The sequence below is a fragment of the Barbus barbus genome, assembly GCF_936440315.1.
Source record: "Barbus barbus genome assembly, chromosome: 13".
Lineage (NCBI taxonomy): Eukaryota > Metazoa > Chordata > Actinopteri > Cypriniformes > Cyprinidae > Barbus > Barbus barbus.
In genome coordinates this window covers 13,219,642-13,235,151 of record NC_136741.1, presented here as the reverse complement: position 1 = coordinate 13,235,151, position 15,510 = coordinate 13,219,642, and the positions used below count along the sequence as shown (strand labels likewise).

At 36.0% G+C, this 15,510-nt stretch overlaps 1 protein-coding gene across 2 annotated transcripts in view; it reads right to left on the bottom strand.

Moving 5' to 3' along the window:
* Positions 1–15,510, bottom strand: part of LOC306879647 (syntaxin-8-like) — a 104,676-nt gene that overhangs the window by 87,088 nt on the left and 2,078 nt on the right. For both annotated transcript variants that reach the window (XM_079432785.1, XM_079432786.1), the window contains exons 5-6: positions 10,022–10,149; positions 9,307–9,399 (exon numbers count right to left, since the gene is read on the bottom strand). In XM_079432785.1, the coding sequence (XP_079288911.1) occupies positions 9,307–9,399; positions 10,022–10,149 (221 nt within the window). The remainder of the gene's footprint in view (positions 1–9,306; positions 9,400–10,021; positions 10,150–15,510) is intronic.

Here is a 15,510-nt window from a genome sequence, read left to right as displayed (position 1 = left end):
CAAATGCTGATTCAATGACAACCATTTCATATTTCTATATACAACGATGACATATTAAACAAATAAATGAGATGTTCTAGATTCACTCTGCTCTTGGACCTCCAGCTCAGGTTTTATCTCTATGACTGTTTCATGACTTTTGGCGTTCTCTCTATCCGCAAGAGATCTGCCATGCACCGAGCCCGTCTGCTTCCTCTATGGACCTTACCACAGGCAGAATCTATTCGAGTATAAATATGACATAGAGCACAAAGACTGGTCATTACACATAAAGTACACAGGAAAAGCCCTTCATAACCTCAGCTTGTAAAGCACATTGCATTCGGTTCCTCAACACAAACAACACGCCACACTCACAATGCCTCCACCCTGAAGGACTCATCGTAGTCTTTACAGTGGATCACCGCAACATGACGGTTTTAGAGAATTTTCAAACTTGTCTCAACAGACGTGCTGTTTCTTTCCTATACAAGTACTGGCAAAATAGAGTCCGTTCAGATGTAAAACTGAGATGAGGGTTATTAGCTAAATGAGAAAAAGCCAGTGAGTGTGAGGGCCATCTTAGAAATATTTAGCACATGACTGCATTTTCTTCAGATGAGTTTATTTATAAAATATGAGGAGAGGTTAAGATGGGTAACAAACCAAACAGAAGCGACTAATTCTTCTGAGGGCCTTATAGAAGGACGCACTGAGATCCCTATATGGATTGAATCGCCATATTTAGATAATATTGATTGAACTGCAATAAAAAGGGTGTAGAATATAAATGAACTTGCCCAGGTTAAAAGCAACCACCCTAGGCAAAAAGGCAGAGCAAAATGCCAAGTATGCTCTCCCAAAGACCAATGAATGTTTAAACGGCAAATAACAGAAACGTTTGACATGCCACTACGACCCTTGTATTGCCAGTAACACAAGGCAACTTGTACTGACCCAGCAAACTTCAACTTCATTTGCCCTCTAAGAAAAAAGGTTCTTTTGCAGTGCACAGTCATCACAAATAACCACACTAATTCACCCGCCAATGACACGCGCTGATGTCATAGTTCCAGGCCAAATATCTGAGAAACATCCACACCAATAAACTCAAACTATGTTGACTTTCAACACAAAAAAGTAACACTCTGTTGATGTAGGACTTTTTTGTAATACACAGAGGAATAATTGCTGCCATGTTGTATTTGGAAGCTAAATTGAGTCTATTTTCTTGGGGTTTTGCAGTTAGACAGTATAGTGTAAAACACATATAGAGTTAATTCTATAAAGCATGTTTTTCGTGTTAACATAAGGGGTAATTGGCTCACCTGCAAATCAGCAAAGGCGACATATAGCTACAGTGGGGTCCAAAAATCTAAGAGCACTAGTGCAAATGCTTCTGTTTATAATTTTTTCCTCAAATATTAAAGATACCATTTCTAGAATTTTTTTTTTTTAAGTATTCAATATGTCCCTCATTGTGTTAATGACTACTCAATCTGAATGAACTCCACAAATTTAAACAAAAGCTGGTGATTAATTTTATGGACTATTGTAATGGTCTCCTCACCGGCCTTCCCAAGAAGACCATTAGACAGCTGCAGCTCATCCAGAATGCTGCTGCCAGGATTCTGACTAGAACCAGAAAATCTGAGCATATCACACCAGTCCTCAGGTCCTTACACTGGCTTCCAGTTACATTTAGAATTGTTTTAAAGTACTTTTACTTGTTTATAAGCCACTCAATGGCCTAGGACCTAAATACATTGCAGATATACTCACTGAATATAAACCTAACAGATCACTCAGATCATTAGGATCGAGCCAGTTAGAAATACCATGGGTTCACACAAAACAAGGGGAGTCCGCTTTTAGCTATTATGCTGCCCACAGTTGGAACCAAAAAATCAGATGTGTTAAAAAAAAAAAAAAAAAAAACTAGCCACATTTAAATCTAGACTCAAAACTCATCTGTTTAGATGTGCATTTACTGAATGAGCACTGTGCTTCGTCCAAACTGACTGCACTGTATTTTATGAGTAATCATTTTCTATTCTTAACTGTTTTAATTCATTTAAATCAATTTTTCAATTCTTTTAAAAGATTAAACAGAACGCTAAAGTGAGTGCTGTGAAGGTAAAGAGACCTCTGAGTTCTATTTGTTTGGTTTATGATGGTCAAAGTAAGTAGGGGTGAAGTAGTGGAATAGTTAGGGATTTTGGAGGGATTTTTCACTTAGCGGGGAAGAGTTTGAACAAAGCTAGAGAGTTAAGAGCACATCACTAACAGTAGGTTTTTAAATTACTGGTTTTTATTGTTGTAATTTTTTATGATTATTTTACTTCCTTTTATGTAAAGCACTTTGAATTAACATTGTGTATGAAATGTGCTTAATAAATAAACTTGCCTTGCCTTATCCAGTAAAATTTTCCAAAGAGAATCTTGCATGTTTCAATGGAAGCAAGGATATTTTGGTACAATATTCCTTGTGTAAAAATTTGCTTAGAAGGACAGTCACCCAAAAATGAAAATTCTATCATTGTTTACTCACCCTCATGTCGTTTCGAAACCTTAAGACCTTTGTTCATCTTTGGAAAACACAAAAGAAAGGTAGTAAGGACATCGATAAAATAGTCCATGTGACATCAGTGGTTCAACCTTAATTTTATTAAGCTATGAGAATATTTTGTGTGTGCAAAGATAACAAAAATAACAATTTTATTAAACAATTTCTTCTCTACTATGTCAGTTTTTGACGCACGTTCACGAGAGCACCAAGACGCATGCGTTTGCAAATGAGGTGCAAGATGCATTGCTGTTGCTGTCTAAGCAGGGCCAGAAAGCTCTCCGATTTCATCAAAAATATCTTGACTTGTGTTCCAAAGAAGAACAAAGGTCTCATGTGTTCGGAACAACACAAGGGTGAGTAATTAATTACAAAATTAAAATTTTGGGGTGAAGTATCCCTTTAATTAGTGGCTTTAAAGGCAGTGAAGAACCTCAAAAAAAAATATATACTATTTCCAAGTTCAATGAAATTTCAGACTTTCAATCTTACTTTTTACTTTTGAACCCTTTGGCCTAAATAAAAACTAAGCATCATTTGCTCACCCTAATGTTGCTCCAAACCTGTAAGACTTTCACTCATCTTCAGAACACAAACTAAATGTTTTTAATATAACCTGATTTCTGTCCATCCATTGAATGTCTTGGTAATCAAAGCTTCAAAAAGAGGCATTGTGAGTAAGCCATGTGACTCCAGTCAGTGGTTTTATCCAAATTTTATAAAGTAATTATAAATCTCTTATTTGTGTTTTGAAGATGAAAACAGTCTGATGTGATTTGGAACTGCATGAAGGTGAGTAAATGACAAAGTTGGATAAACTAACCATTTAAGTGCAATTATACACATTTAAATGCATTCACTTTGTCCTTAAAATAGCTCAGTAACAGTCAAATGACCAGGGCACGTAAATTCCCTTTTGACTTTCCGGCTCTGGTTAAATGGTCAGCACCAGTATATCAGGATGTCTGAAGCGGGCCAGTTTTGCCAGTATGTTGACAGTACTCAAAAGTCAGCAGGAAGCCTCAGAGTCATGTTAACTACTGACCACCCTTCACAGCCCTGGCCTTAAAAGGAGATCAGTGCTGCCTCTCACTTCCTACATCAAATGTTTAATCTATTTACAGTAAAACACTGTTACAGAACTAGTGTTTTTAGGAAAAAAAAAAAAAATTCAAAGAAAAAGGAACATGCGAGAGGACAAGAAGGTTATACGGCAACAGGAAGAAGCTTTTTTTCTTGCCCTTTTTTGTAAAAGCGATCCATTTTCTGCTGTCTCTTTTAGGACATTAAACTATCTTATTACTTTTTACATTGTCGATTATGTCATATAATACAAGACTGTAATGGAGCGGCTAAAACACGCTGTTGGAACAGTGATGCCTAATTCTGGATGTATAGTCATGTTCAGACGATCACTCTCAAATAATGCACACCAAAAAACACTATCGTCTTTCTATAGAAAATGGAGCTGTGGGTTTTTATAGGCGCTACCTCATGTAGTTAAAAGAGAAACAGTGAATACGTTTCACAAGTCCTGATCTGAGGAAACTGGAGCTTTAACACAAATCAAATGTGTGTGTGTGTGTGTGTGTGTGTGTGTGCCACAGTAATAGCCAAAAAACGTCATTAGTAGCGTAAGAGGCATAAAACACACATGCAGTGGCTACAGGTCACTTGTCGTTATGCTAGTGGTCAATAGCTCAATATTATAATAAAAATGATTAATAACGTTGCTGATATGGTATTTATTCACCATATCTGATGATTTATAAGATTGTCTCTTTCATACAAATAACACATTTCAAAATATTTAATTGCTAATTTTACAGGCTATTCAATGTTTTAATGCCCTTTACCATGCATCATTTCTTAAAAGCAGTCAGAAACATGTATATTAGTATTTTCGTTCTCAGCTTGTGGAAGAGCTGCTTGTGATGAGCTTTCATTCATCATGTGATTTTCTCATCACCATTTGTTTTTGGTGGTTATCAGTGTATTACAATGGTTCAACAGATATTAGTACTTCAATAGGTTGGCATATTAACATATCAGTTAACACAGGGATAGTTCACCCAAAAAATGAAAATTCTGTCATTAATTGCTCACCCTCATGTGGTTCCAAACCCATAAGACCTCCATTCATCTTCGGAACACAAATTAAGATATTTTTGATGAATTATGAGAGCTCTCTGACCCTCTCATAGACAGCAATGTAATTCCCCTGATAAAGGTTCAGAAACGTAGCAAGGAGATCGGTAAACTAATCCATGTGACATCAGGGGTTCAACCGTAATTTTTATGTCATTTTAAAGCTACGAGAATGCGTTTCTGGACCTTGATCGGGGGAAATTACATTGCTGTCTGTCATCAAAAATATCTTAATTTGTGTTCCAAGGTCTTACAGGTTTAAGTCAAGTCAAGTCACCTTTATTTATATAGCGCTATTAACAATGTAAATTGTGTCAAAGCAACTGCACAATATCCAAAAAAAAAAGGAAATAGTGCATCAATAGTGTAAAATGAAGAAAAAAAAAATTATAAATTGCAATCAGGTCGACGATATCGCTGGAAATGAATTGTCCCCAACTAAGCAAGCCAGAGGCGACAGCGGCAAGGAACCAAAACTCCATGAATGGAGACAGAATGGAGAAACGACATGAGGGTGAGTAATTAATAACAATTTTCATTTTTGGGTTAACTGACCCTTTAATGAAATACTTTTTTATTGTGAATTTAAGTTAAGTCTGTTAACCCTAAAAAGTTCTAACAACCACAGCTGCTGGTATTTTTCCGTAAATGTCACAGATTTATTTTTATTTTTTTACAGTGTACAGTAACCAAAACCAAACAGTATTAGTTGTTGTTCCCGAAAGTTGCTTTTCATATGCATAAACTGAGGCTGGACCTATTTTAGATTAATCTACATATAATCAAAAAAAATTTTGGGTTTTTTTTTTTCTACACATATTATGATCCCCTTCAGCAACTAAAAGCAACTATATATTTTCATCTATGAAGTTGTATTTGTGGAAAATGTGCTTTTAAAATGTTTTCTAAAGAAAATGTTTTCAAAAATACATTCTGTAAAAAAACAAACAAAAAAATAATCAATAATTAATACCTTACGGTAACATGATAAGTTAAATATACTTTTTTTTTCTCTCAAATAACCTCCAAGCATCCTCTTGCTTGCCGACCCCATATGCCAGTTTCAAAAAACCTCTCCTCTAGGTTCAGTTTCAAATTTAGAACTCAAAATCTCACATTTTGCTCTGTTACAAAGTCAAATTACAACATATTTAATTGGGATAATTTTATGATTCATTTTTTAATTATGCTTGTCAATCTGTCGAGGCAGACTTCACACAGCGTTCAGATAGTGTTCCAGCTGCACTCATTTTTAATTGTTGGACTACATACACATGCGTCTGACAGATGTTTTTGCTTGTTGTGTTCCACACCATGAGCGATTTGGTTTTAAGGCAATCAATCAAGTTTAAAAGTAGTCAAAAAAACAACTCTGAATGACCCCCAAGTTATATTGAGTTAGAGCTATAGGGGCAGCTCACAATTGAAACAGATTGGATCCAGCCCTGTGTTTTTATGTAGACCATGGAACCACCTGTAGAGTGAAATTGTCTTGAGGAATAAACGTCCTACAGAAGGTTATAAAAATGCTAGAAGAGTCACTTTGCCCAGGACAACTGTGATGTCTGTCGTAACCAAACGGAAAATGTAAGGCAGAATTCAAACATTACTAAGATCAGGCCATCTACCAGATCAACTAATCAAGGACAGAAGGTCAATTGCCAGAGAAATGATCAGAGGCCCGCTACAACGCTGACAGAACTGCAGAGTTCTTTGGATGAAATGGGCGAAACTATGTAGACATCAACAATTCTTTCGACACTTCACTGATTCTGCCTCTCTTCATTAGAATGGCTACAAGAACGCCAATTTTGAAAAAGGCCGACATTACATCACGGCTAAAGTTTGCTAGAAGCCACGTGATGAAACTTTTAAGCCACTCCAAACCTTCTGGAAGAATTTTGTGGTCTGATTAGTCCAGGGTCGAGTCGATTCACCTAAAGCAAAGGAGACTGTTTGGCGCAAACCAAATATGGCCCAAGGCATCGCCATCTCTTCCATCAAGTATGGTAGTGGCAGCATCATTCTCTTTTCAGCAGGAGCAACTGGAAACCTTGTTGGAACCAAGACCAACATGGATAGAGCCAAATACAGGTAAATACTTGGACAGAAGCTGTTTGAGTCAAGTCAGAGATCTGCATTTAGAGTAAAGATTAATTTTCCAGTGCAACAAAAATCAAGTGCAGAGTTATGGAATGACCCAGTCAGAGGCAAGACTTCAATCCAAACTACAGCACGATCAGGAAAATACATTGTGCAAATGCTAATTTGGAAGAGTTTAAAATTCCAATACATAAAGCTCATAGAATTACTCAAACTTACTGTGTTCTTAAATATAAAACAACCATAAAGTAGCCAAGACTCAACCTTTATTGCCCACAAAATAAATTTAGCTAATGTGACTGTGCCTTAGCATTAGCATAGACTCGAGAAGTGGAAAAACAAATAATGCATTAATTGCGTTACAAAAAATGTATCAAAAAAGTAATTTTTTAGTTTTAGAACTTATGAATTTACTGTTACTTAGTGAGTTATTAGGTTAATAATTTAGACAATAAAGTAACAAAATAATGCTTTCTGTAAACACTGCACATGTGCTGTATAATTTTTTTAGTGCATCAGAAGCACAAAAGTTACATCAGTTTGGAATGAATCCCTTCCGCTGAGTCTTGAGATATAGGACTCTGCTCAAGACCCTCTGTGACGGCTTTTCATGTGGCTGGTTTCCAGAAGAAAGCAGGATTTTAATGCACACATGGGATGTATCGTGGGTTATATCTGCAAGACTCTTACAGATGAAATTCAGGGGAGGTTTGTTGGACTGTAGAGCAGAACAGAACCATAACTCTATCAGCTCTCAAAAGTGAGCCTATGAAACAGAGACCATCCAATCTCAATTACTGCTTTAAAAACTCCTGTTCTAGGAAGCAATGACGCTGCATGCTTTAGAAAAAGGGAGAAAAATCGAGGTCCCATTCAAATAATTTGTTCTCACTCCTATGTTTAGTTGGGGGAGGCAAGAAGCAGACTAAATCAATCACGCTGAGCTCTGAATAGACTGAGACGAGGCAGAGACGGTGAAAAGCAGCCAAGTGCCTGCAATTCCCAGCATTAGTCTCCACCAGAAGGTCACCATAATGATGAACCTGAGATTTGTTTAGGCTATGTAAAACCGTATTATATAACTAATCTCTGGACCCACATACAAAATAGTTCCATTATTTTTTAAGAACATTTAATTGATCATCTCTATTTAATAAAAGTACCAAATGTGATCTTTGAAACATTTGGAAACATAGGACTCTTTTCAAGAAGCCAGTTGCTGAAGCAGACAGGAAAGAGTAGTGACCCTGGAAGCGGTCCATAGTAATTATGCTGCCCCCTGAAAAAGTATTGTGGGTAACCTTCACCATGCCAACAAAAGCAGCAGGGAGGAGGTGAACTTGCATCAGGATTCTTGCATCAGACAAACTTAAACATAAAACAACAGAGCTTTAACAAAGACAAAAATTACAATTATAATATAATTGCACTTAATTCTTCAGCTTCAATCCTTCTCCTGCCTCCTGCTGTCTTCGCCTGCACTACCGCTTAAAAGTTTGGGTCAGGAAGATTCTTTTTTTTTTTCAATAAAATAATACTTTTATTCAGAAGGCATGCATTAAACTGATCAGAAGTGGCATTTAAGACATTGATAATTGATAGAAAATCTATATCAAACTAATTTTGTTCTTCTGAACTTTATATTCATCAAAGAATAATATTTAAATGATTTCTGAAGGATCATGTGACACTGAAGACTGGAGTAATGCTCCAGTAACTACTGCTGAAGATTCAGCTTTTCCATCACAGGAATAAATTACATTTTAAAACATATAAAAAAAAAAAAAAAAAACAGTTATTTTAAGTTGTAATAATTTTTCACAGTATTACAGTTTTTATTTTATTTTTAATTAAATATATACAGCCTTGGCCATATAAATTGCTGTAACCCTGACAAGTCATCTCTAGTTAATTTTTGTGTTGCTGATCATTTTGAGAAAATATTGTATTTCAGCAAAATGATCTTGGTGGATAGAATATCTCACTTCATCTGTTTTCCCCAATCTAGCATGTCTCACTTTACCAGCTTGGCTAGACAGATTGAAGAACAGTGTGGGAAAAGTTAAAATCAGCTGCAACCTTCAGATGAGGTCACGGACCACTGATCTGAGCTCAGTTTCCTCCATGTGACTTTGACATCATCATGCACTAAGCGATTCCTCCATGTTCTCAAATTCCAACTCAAACAGATTCACCACAATGATGTGATGTCTCTATGCAAAGGACACAGGTCTCATGTTTAGAAAATATGTTTGACACATTGCAGCAGGAAGGAGTTAAATAACATGATAGACCAGGTGACAGCGGGTTTCCAAGTAGCCTGTTCCAAATTTTCTACTTTAACCCCAGCCTCAGCTCATTTTAGAGCCAATGACATCATATGTAGTGTAGTGAGAGAGCGGTGTGACAAAGTAAAACCAAGCTGACCGCAAATTAGACGTTATTCACAGAAAACATCTGAATGTTCAGCCAGAGCTGTCACATACAGGCTACTGCGCTTTTTTTCTTACCGTTCTGTTCTTCTAGCTCATTGCCGATCTCCTGACCCATCTGTTTTTGTCTACTTATGACTGCAGCCAGAGCATCCAGGCCAGCATCCTGAGCTAAAGAGAAAGACACATGAGAATTTAGACATATTTAAAAAGAACTGAACAAAAGAAAGACACCAATATTTATCCAAAAATTATGGTTTAACATGTGCATATTTTATGTTCCTGTGGTTAACATCATGTACATCATCAGGTGTTGAAAGACAAGCTAAATGCTCATCTCATGTGGGTCAGACAACCAATTGAAAAGCACATAAATTCCATCTAAATGAGCCTCATAGAGAGAGAGAAAACAATTAGCAGCAGGCTGCTGGCATCTGTGACATTTAAATGACATATAGTGTGATCTAATGTCATTTTTGACAGAGGCAGCTGCTACGGTGAGCCACGAGGTACTTTAGCAGTAACCTTGAAGCTAAAAGTATAACTTGGGTAGACAAAACGGCTCCTGCTTTTTCTCAAAACTCCTACCAGTTGCTATTCTCAAATGAGTAGCAGATCTCATAAAGGGGGCGTAAATTCAAAAAAAGGCTTCTTATAATGTCTCATCTCATCTCAGGAGACAGATGATTATCTTGATAGCAGAAAGAGGTGACCAGATAATTGCCAGCTAGAAACAATGTCAAATACCACATCAGTTATAAGCCAGAAAGACTTGCACTCATCTGCGATATACCTTCGATAATCTGCTGCTGTTGGTGTTTGATTTCTCCAAAGCCGAGTCCTCTGGTCTCCTCAGACTCATTAACCAGCCACGGGTTCACAGCAGGCCCCGAACCATTTCCACCTGTCATCAGATTTGACCTGGAGATGGTGATTGGCACAAAAATACACATTGTATCATGTCAGAATATTACACAGACTCTTCTAAATTCTGCAGTTTGAAATTCTGAAATAACTGTATTATAAAAAGTATCATATTGATTGCTTAACTTCTATGCACCATTCCCATGATTCACTAACAGGTTATTATGGAAAAAAAAGTAAGATTTTTTTAATGATTTTGAAAGAAGTCTCTTATGAACACAGGCTACATTTATTTAATCAAAATTACAGTAACAGTATCATTGTCAAATTTAATTACAATAAAAAAAGTACTTTCTATTTTAATATACTTTACACACAAAATGGAATTTATACCTGTAAGAGCAAAGCTGAACATTAACTGCCATTACTTCAGGTTCAGTGTTACATGATCCTTCAGAAATCATTCTAATATGCAGAACTGCATAAGAAACATTACTTATTAAGCAGCACGGATATTTTAAAATTTTATAATATTTTTGTGGAAACCTTGATACATTTTTTCAGGATTCTTTGATGAATCAAAGTCCAAAAGAGCAGCATTTATATGAAATATTCTATACCAATGTAAAACTATCTGTATCTTCCCTTCTGGTCAATTTAATACATCTTTGCCAAATAAAAGTATTTTTAAACACATTCACTGTGCTTCATAGGAATGGGCTTGTTTGTCCTAAATTGTTTCACCTGGAATTAGCCACTACTACATTGATTTTTTTTTTTTAGTATTATTATTAAATTATGCTTACATCTGATGGCTTCAACAAAAGCATAGATTCATAATATTGGAGATCATGGTATGTCTATCTTGAAAGGCTAACACAATCTTAACATATAATTTAAGATTTTTTTTTTTTTACGAAAACCAACAGAAACCAAGTGCACTGTTATTTAGCATAAGTAAAATCACTGTAACACAGCCTCTTTTAGCTTATTGTTTTAATAAAACACAAAAACGTATGTACATGCATTTATGCATTCAGCAGTCATCACTGTAATACACAAAGTCAACTTTCTCATTACATGCACACACAGTAACTAGATTACGTACACAGTGCAATATTATAGCTATTCCACATACACTGTCAATCAACAGCTACGTGCACACATCAAATGGACACACATCATCTACTTTACAAATGTAAATAAACTTTGAAACATGTCCGAGAGTTGTTCAAGAGCCACAGGCTCTTTTACCAAACTCACATCTGTAGCACTCATGTGCCTTCAGAATAAATAACCTTTCTATTTTTTACTTCTAAAATAGCAAACAAAATCCCCTACTTTGGACCTTGTAAGATCAGAGAACCTCTGTTTATTTGTTCATATGGGTTCCACTTTGTTGGACCCGGAGAGTGAGTTTTCATGCCCTACGTTACAAGGACACAAAGCATATGAACCGCCTCTGGCTTTTATACAAGCTTTCAAAGTGCCATGCCAAACCGAGAAGTGGCCTGTTATCCTGTGGAGACACTGCGTTGTGCTTTTGCACTTTTCTTTGATTAATGTATGAAACCTGTTCCCCCTGAGGCTCCTGGACAGCTCGCAGAGAGAGAAGTGAAGTTTAAAGGCTCTTCTGGAAAAGCTATCAGCGCTCAGCATCGCGCAGAGAGTTATGAGCCGGTCACTAGCTCACACGGGTGTCCTGCTTCCTGTAGGTTCAGAGCCTATATCAAAAGTACCAATACTCGAGAAAACAAATGCATCCATGGCACTGATTACAAATCAGTTGGTTTGTTTGTTTTTCAATTGCATGTCTACATGATGCCTACAACTGTCTTGATATCATAGTGAAGAAAAAAAAGCTTCATTACAAAAATTTAATTTTGACAAATAAACCATATTAAGTAGTTTGGGATAATATTTTGGTATTTAAAGGCACCTAACTGCTTAGTTAATTTATGAAAAATAACAATTTGAGAAATTCCAAGCCATGTGGTGCAACCAATATGAAGAACAAAAAAGATACAACAGGAAATAGAGGACTTTTTTTTATTTTTTTTACATAGCACAAACAGGTTAAGGTTGTAAATTGGCATATGATGCAAGATATTCATTAATTAATAATCAATAATATTTTAATAAAACACATTTGAACTTAATTTAAAAATCTACACTTATAGCTTATTAATATAGCTTAATAATGGCTGATGAAGATGTGTAAACCTAAATGTATTCTAAAAGTTAAGATTTTTTATTTTTTGAGTAAATAAATTGAAACGTCTGAAAATACCATATGAATCCAACATGCATACAAAGAGTCCACAGCTAATAACTTGGCACGTGTTTTAAACTAGATTTTCTGAAGAGATTTTTCCTTTATCGTGGACTCTCATATATGTCATTGACCCATATCAAGGATTTATAACCATTTTTATACGGAGGATTTCTTTTTTTTATGTTTCCTTTCAGGAATACGCAGTTGTTCATGCAGGTTAAGGTGAAACTGCCTGTCAAAAAAGGTATGAGTAAAACTCAAATGACTTCCTCTCACTATAAGCACCAGTTTCTGACAATGGCCCTTCTCTTCCACTTAGTTCAGCATCAGCAGAGCTTCATTTGGGTTCAGAGAGGTCACTAACTTCTGAAGAGTCTTCAGCTGGATCTGTTCCTCTAATTCTCATCCTTCCTCACACCGAGGAAGTTTACTTCTCACATGCTCGGAGAGCTAAACCTCTCTCTTCTCAATCTCTCCATTCATGTAGCTTTCTGATCTACAAAATACCAAGGCAGCCACACAGTGCCTTTGAAGCGTTGTTTCTATCCAAGTCCAAGCTGATATTAATCCTCTCGCCAGCGAGACAAGTGGTCAGTGGCGGATCCTAATCTTTCTGACATGTTTGGCAACTCGTAGCTTGCGCCAGCCCCTCTCCACTTCCTCCGCTCCATCACAGCGGCGTGAGGATTAACGCTTATCCAATTAACCTCCCGCAGAGCCCTCAGACTTAATCAGACGAGGCATCACACTGGAGCGAGACCTGGAGACAGACCTAGTCTCTTAGAGGCCCTATGTAACTAATTACAACTTTGTGCATTACGATCAAATATAAAAGAGGAAACCGGTGGAGGAGGGTAGGGGGACTCTTGTCAGGAACTCTGAACCATCAAATGAGCGGCATGTCATTTTGTGCTTGATTAGAGGTTAATCTTCCACAAAGGTATTGTTTCACGAATGCCATAAGCCTGGTCTTAGCCCTATGGAAAAAAGTGAAATGCTATTTCAGCCTATTGAAGCGAAGCTAACACCCCCACTGGCAGACAAAGACCACACAGTGAGATGAATCCAGGCCCTAAAAATCCTGCCAGGCTAAGACCCTCATAAAAAATTATTTTGTATTTAAAAAAACTTGATCAAATAACTGTAATTTATTAGCGCTCTTTAGCTAAATGTGTGCACAGCGTAACAGTGTGACGTGAATGGGACCAATAAAGATAAAAGTTCAGCCCTCCCATGTTAAGGAATTAGAGGATTAAGTCCACAAAGATGGCTAGAAAAAAAGGGATCAGGCCTATAAATTATTTCTCAAAGTCTCCTAATTTTATTAAAGATAGTAACTAAATACCTCTTCTCAGCCTTTACCACCCACTGAATCAAAAAGGACCAATCAATCAAACCTTAAAAGCAGAAGCCTCTGTATTAGCCTGTGTCAGTGTTATTTTAGTATAGCATTATTATTTTGAATTTTTTTTTTTTTTTTTTTTATCAATTTTTAGTTTAAAGGGATAGTTCATCCATTTAATTTAATTAATTTTTTTTTTTTTTTAAGTTTTAGTTGAAGTTTACTATAACAACAGAAAAGAAGCGTAATCCAGACAGATGGAGCAAAAAATTATTTTTGTATTAGCAGGTTGTTTTGCCTTCCTATCCTAGTACGTATAACCTGGATCGAGAAAGTCAAATCAGAATAATGACCATCTCATTTCTCTAAGGAAGTTCGGCTCCCGAGCTGTCGTTTCGATTGAGAGTCAGAAGCGCACAGGAGATTGGCGGTGACACATTAAGTCTCTGATTGGTGTATTTTGGAGAGAGGATGTGAGCGCAGTGGAGAGTAGGGAAGTGTAAACAATCCGGATGGTGGAAGTTCAACACTCAGCTCTGATCAGCAGAGCAGTAAAGCTGAACTGGAGCCCTCAGAGAGTGTACACAGACTTCCGTTTAAGCACAGGTCGCACCATTTCTGGCATAAAGTTACTCAACACTGGGACACTACTGCAGGGCCAAGAAGGAAACATGGCATGCGAAGGCCTCTATGGTCTGGTAGACTAACTAGGACACAGAGTTCATGATTTCTCTACTGTTGTTCTGCATAACCATCAAATTAAGGTGAATATCAAACTATGCAGCTTCAATAAGGATGGCCCGCTAAACCGGGGCCAGAGTGAGAGAGTTTTGAGCCAGCTGACTGAGTCATTTGGAACAGTCACTTCCTCTTTCAGGCCACTGCTGTGTTGACACTGAACATTTTACATTCATTGATCTTGTACATCCATTATTCCTTGCAACCACAAACATTTGGTTTTGTATTCTACATCATTGTTGCAAAACCTGCAGATTTGTCACCAAAATATTTTAACTTTAGGAAATTAATACCTTTTCTTTTCAGGAAGGATGCATTAAATTGTAAAAAAAATTATTAATAAATAAAAAAATAAAAATAAAAGAGTAAAGTACTGTTTTCAACATTGATAATAATTAAAAATGAGTCCTAAAGGATCATGAGGTCATTCAGCTTTGCCATCAGATAAATAATTAAAATATAATAAAACAAAACAGTTATTCTGAATTGCAATATTACACAATAAAATTGTTTTTACTGTATTTTTATCCAATCAATAAAGCCAAGGTGAGCATAAGAGACTTTCAAAAACAACAACAAAGCATCATATCAATCCTAAAATTTTAAATGGTAATTTACAAACCAATTATTATTGTTTTTCATTATATTATGTTTTCTGTAAAGATGCAAAGACAAAGCAAGCAAGCTTAACATTTAAAGAAAAATCTAAATATTTCTGGCAAAAATTGAAAATTGATTATTCTGTGTGGTAAAAACATTAACAGGGCAAAATCGAAAATACTGTTCACTAGCCTTAAATAAATATATAAATACACAAATAAATAAACAAATGTAAATAAGTAAATATTGTTAAACCATATGATAAATCACTTAAAAGAATAAACTTTTTTCACTTCTAAGAAATGACTGATGTTTCCAAAAGGTTGATGCTAATAATTTTGATATAATGCCAATATATAATAAATACATCAAATGATATTATACAAAATTGTAAAAAAAAAAAAAAAAAATTACATTAACACCAAATAAAATACGTACTGTTTGTGTCTTGCATTTTTTTTTA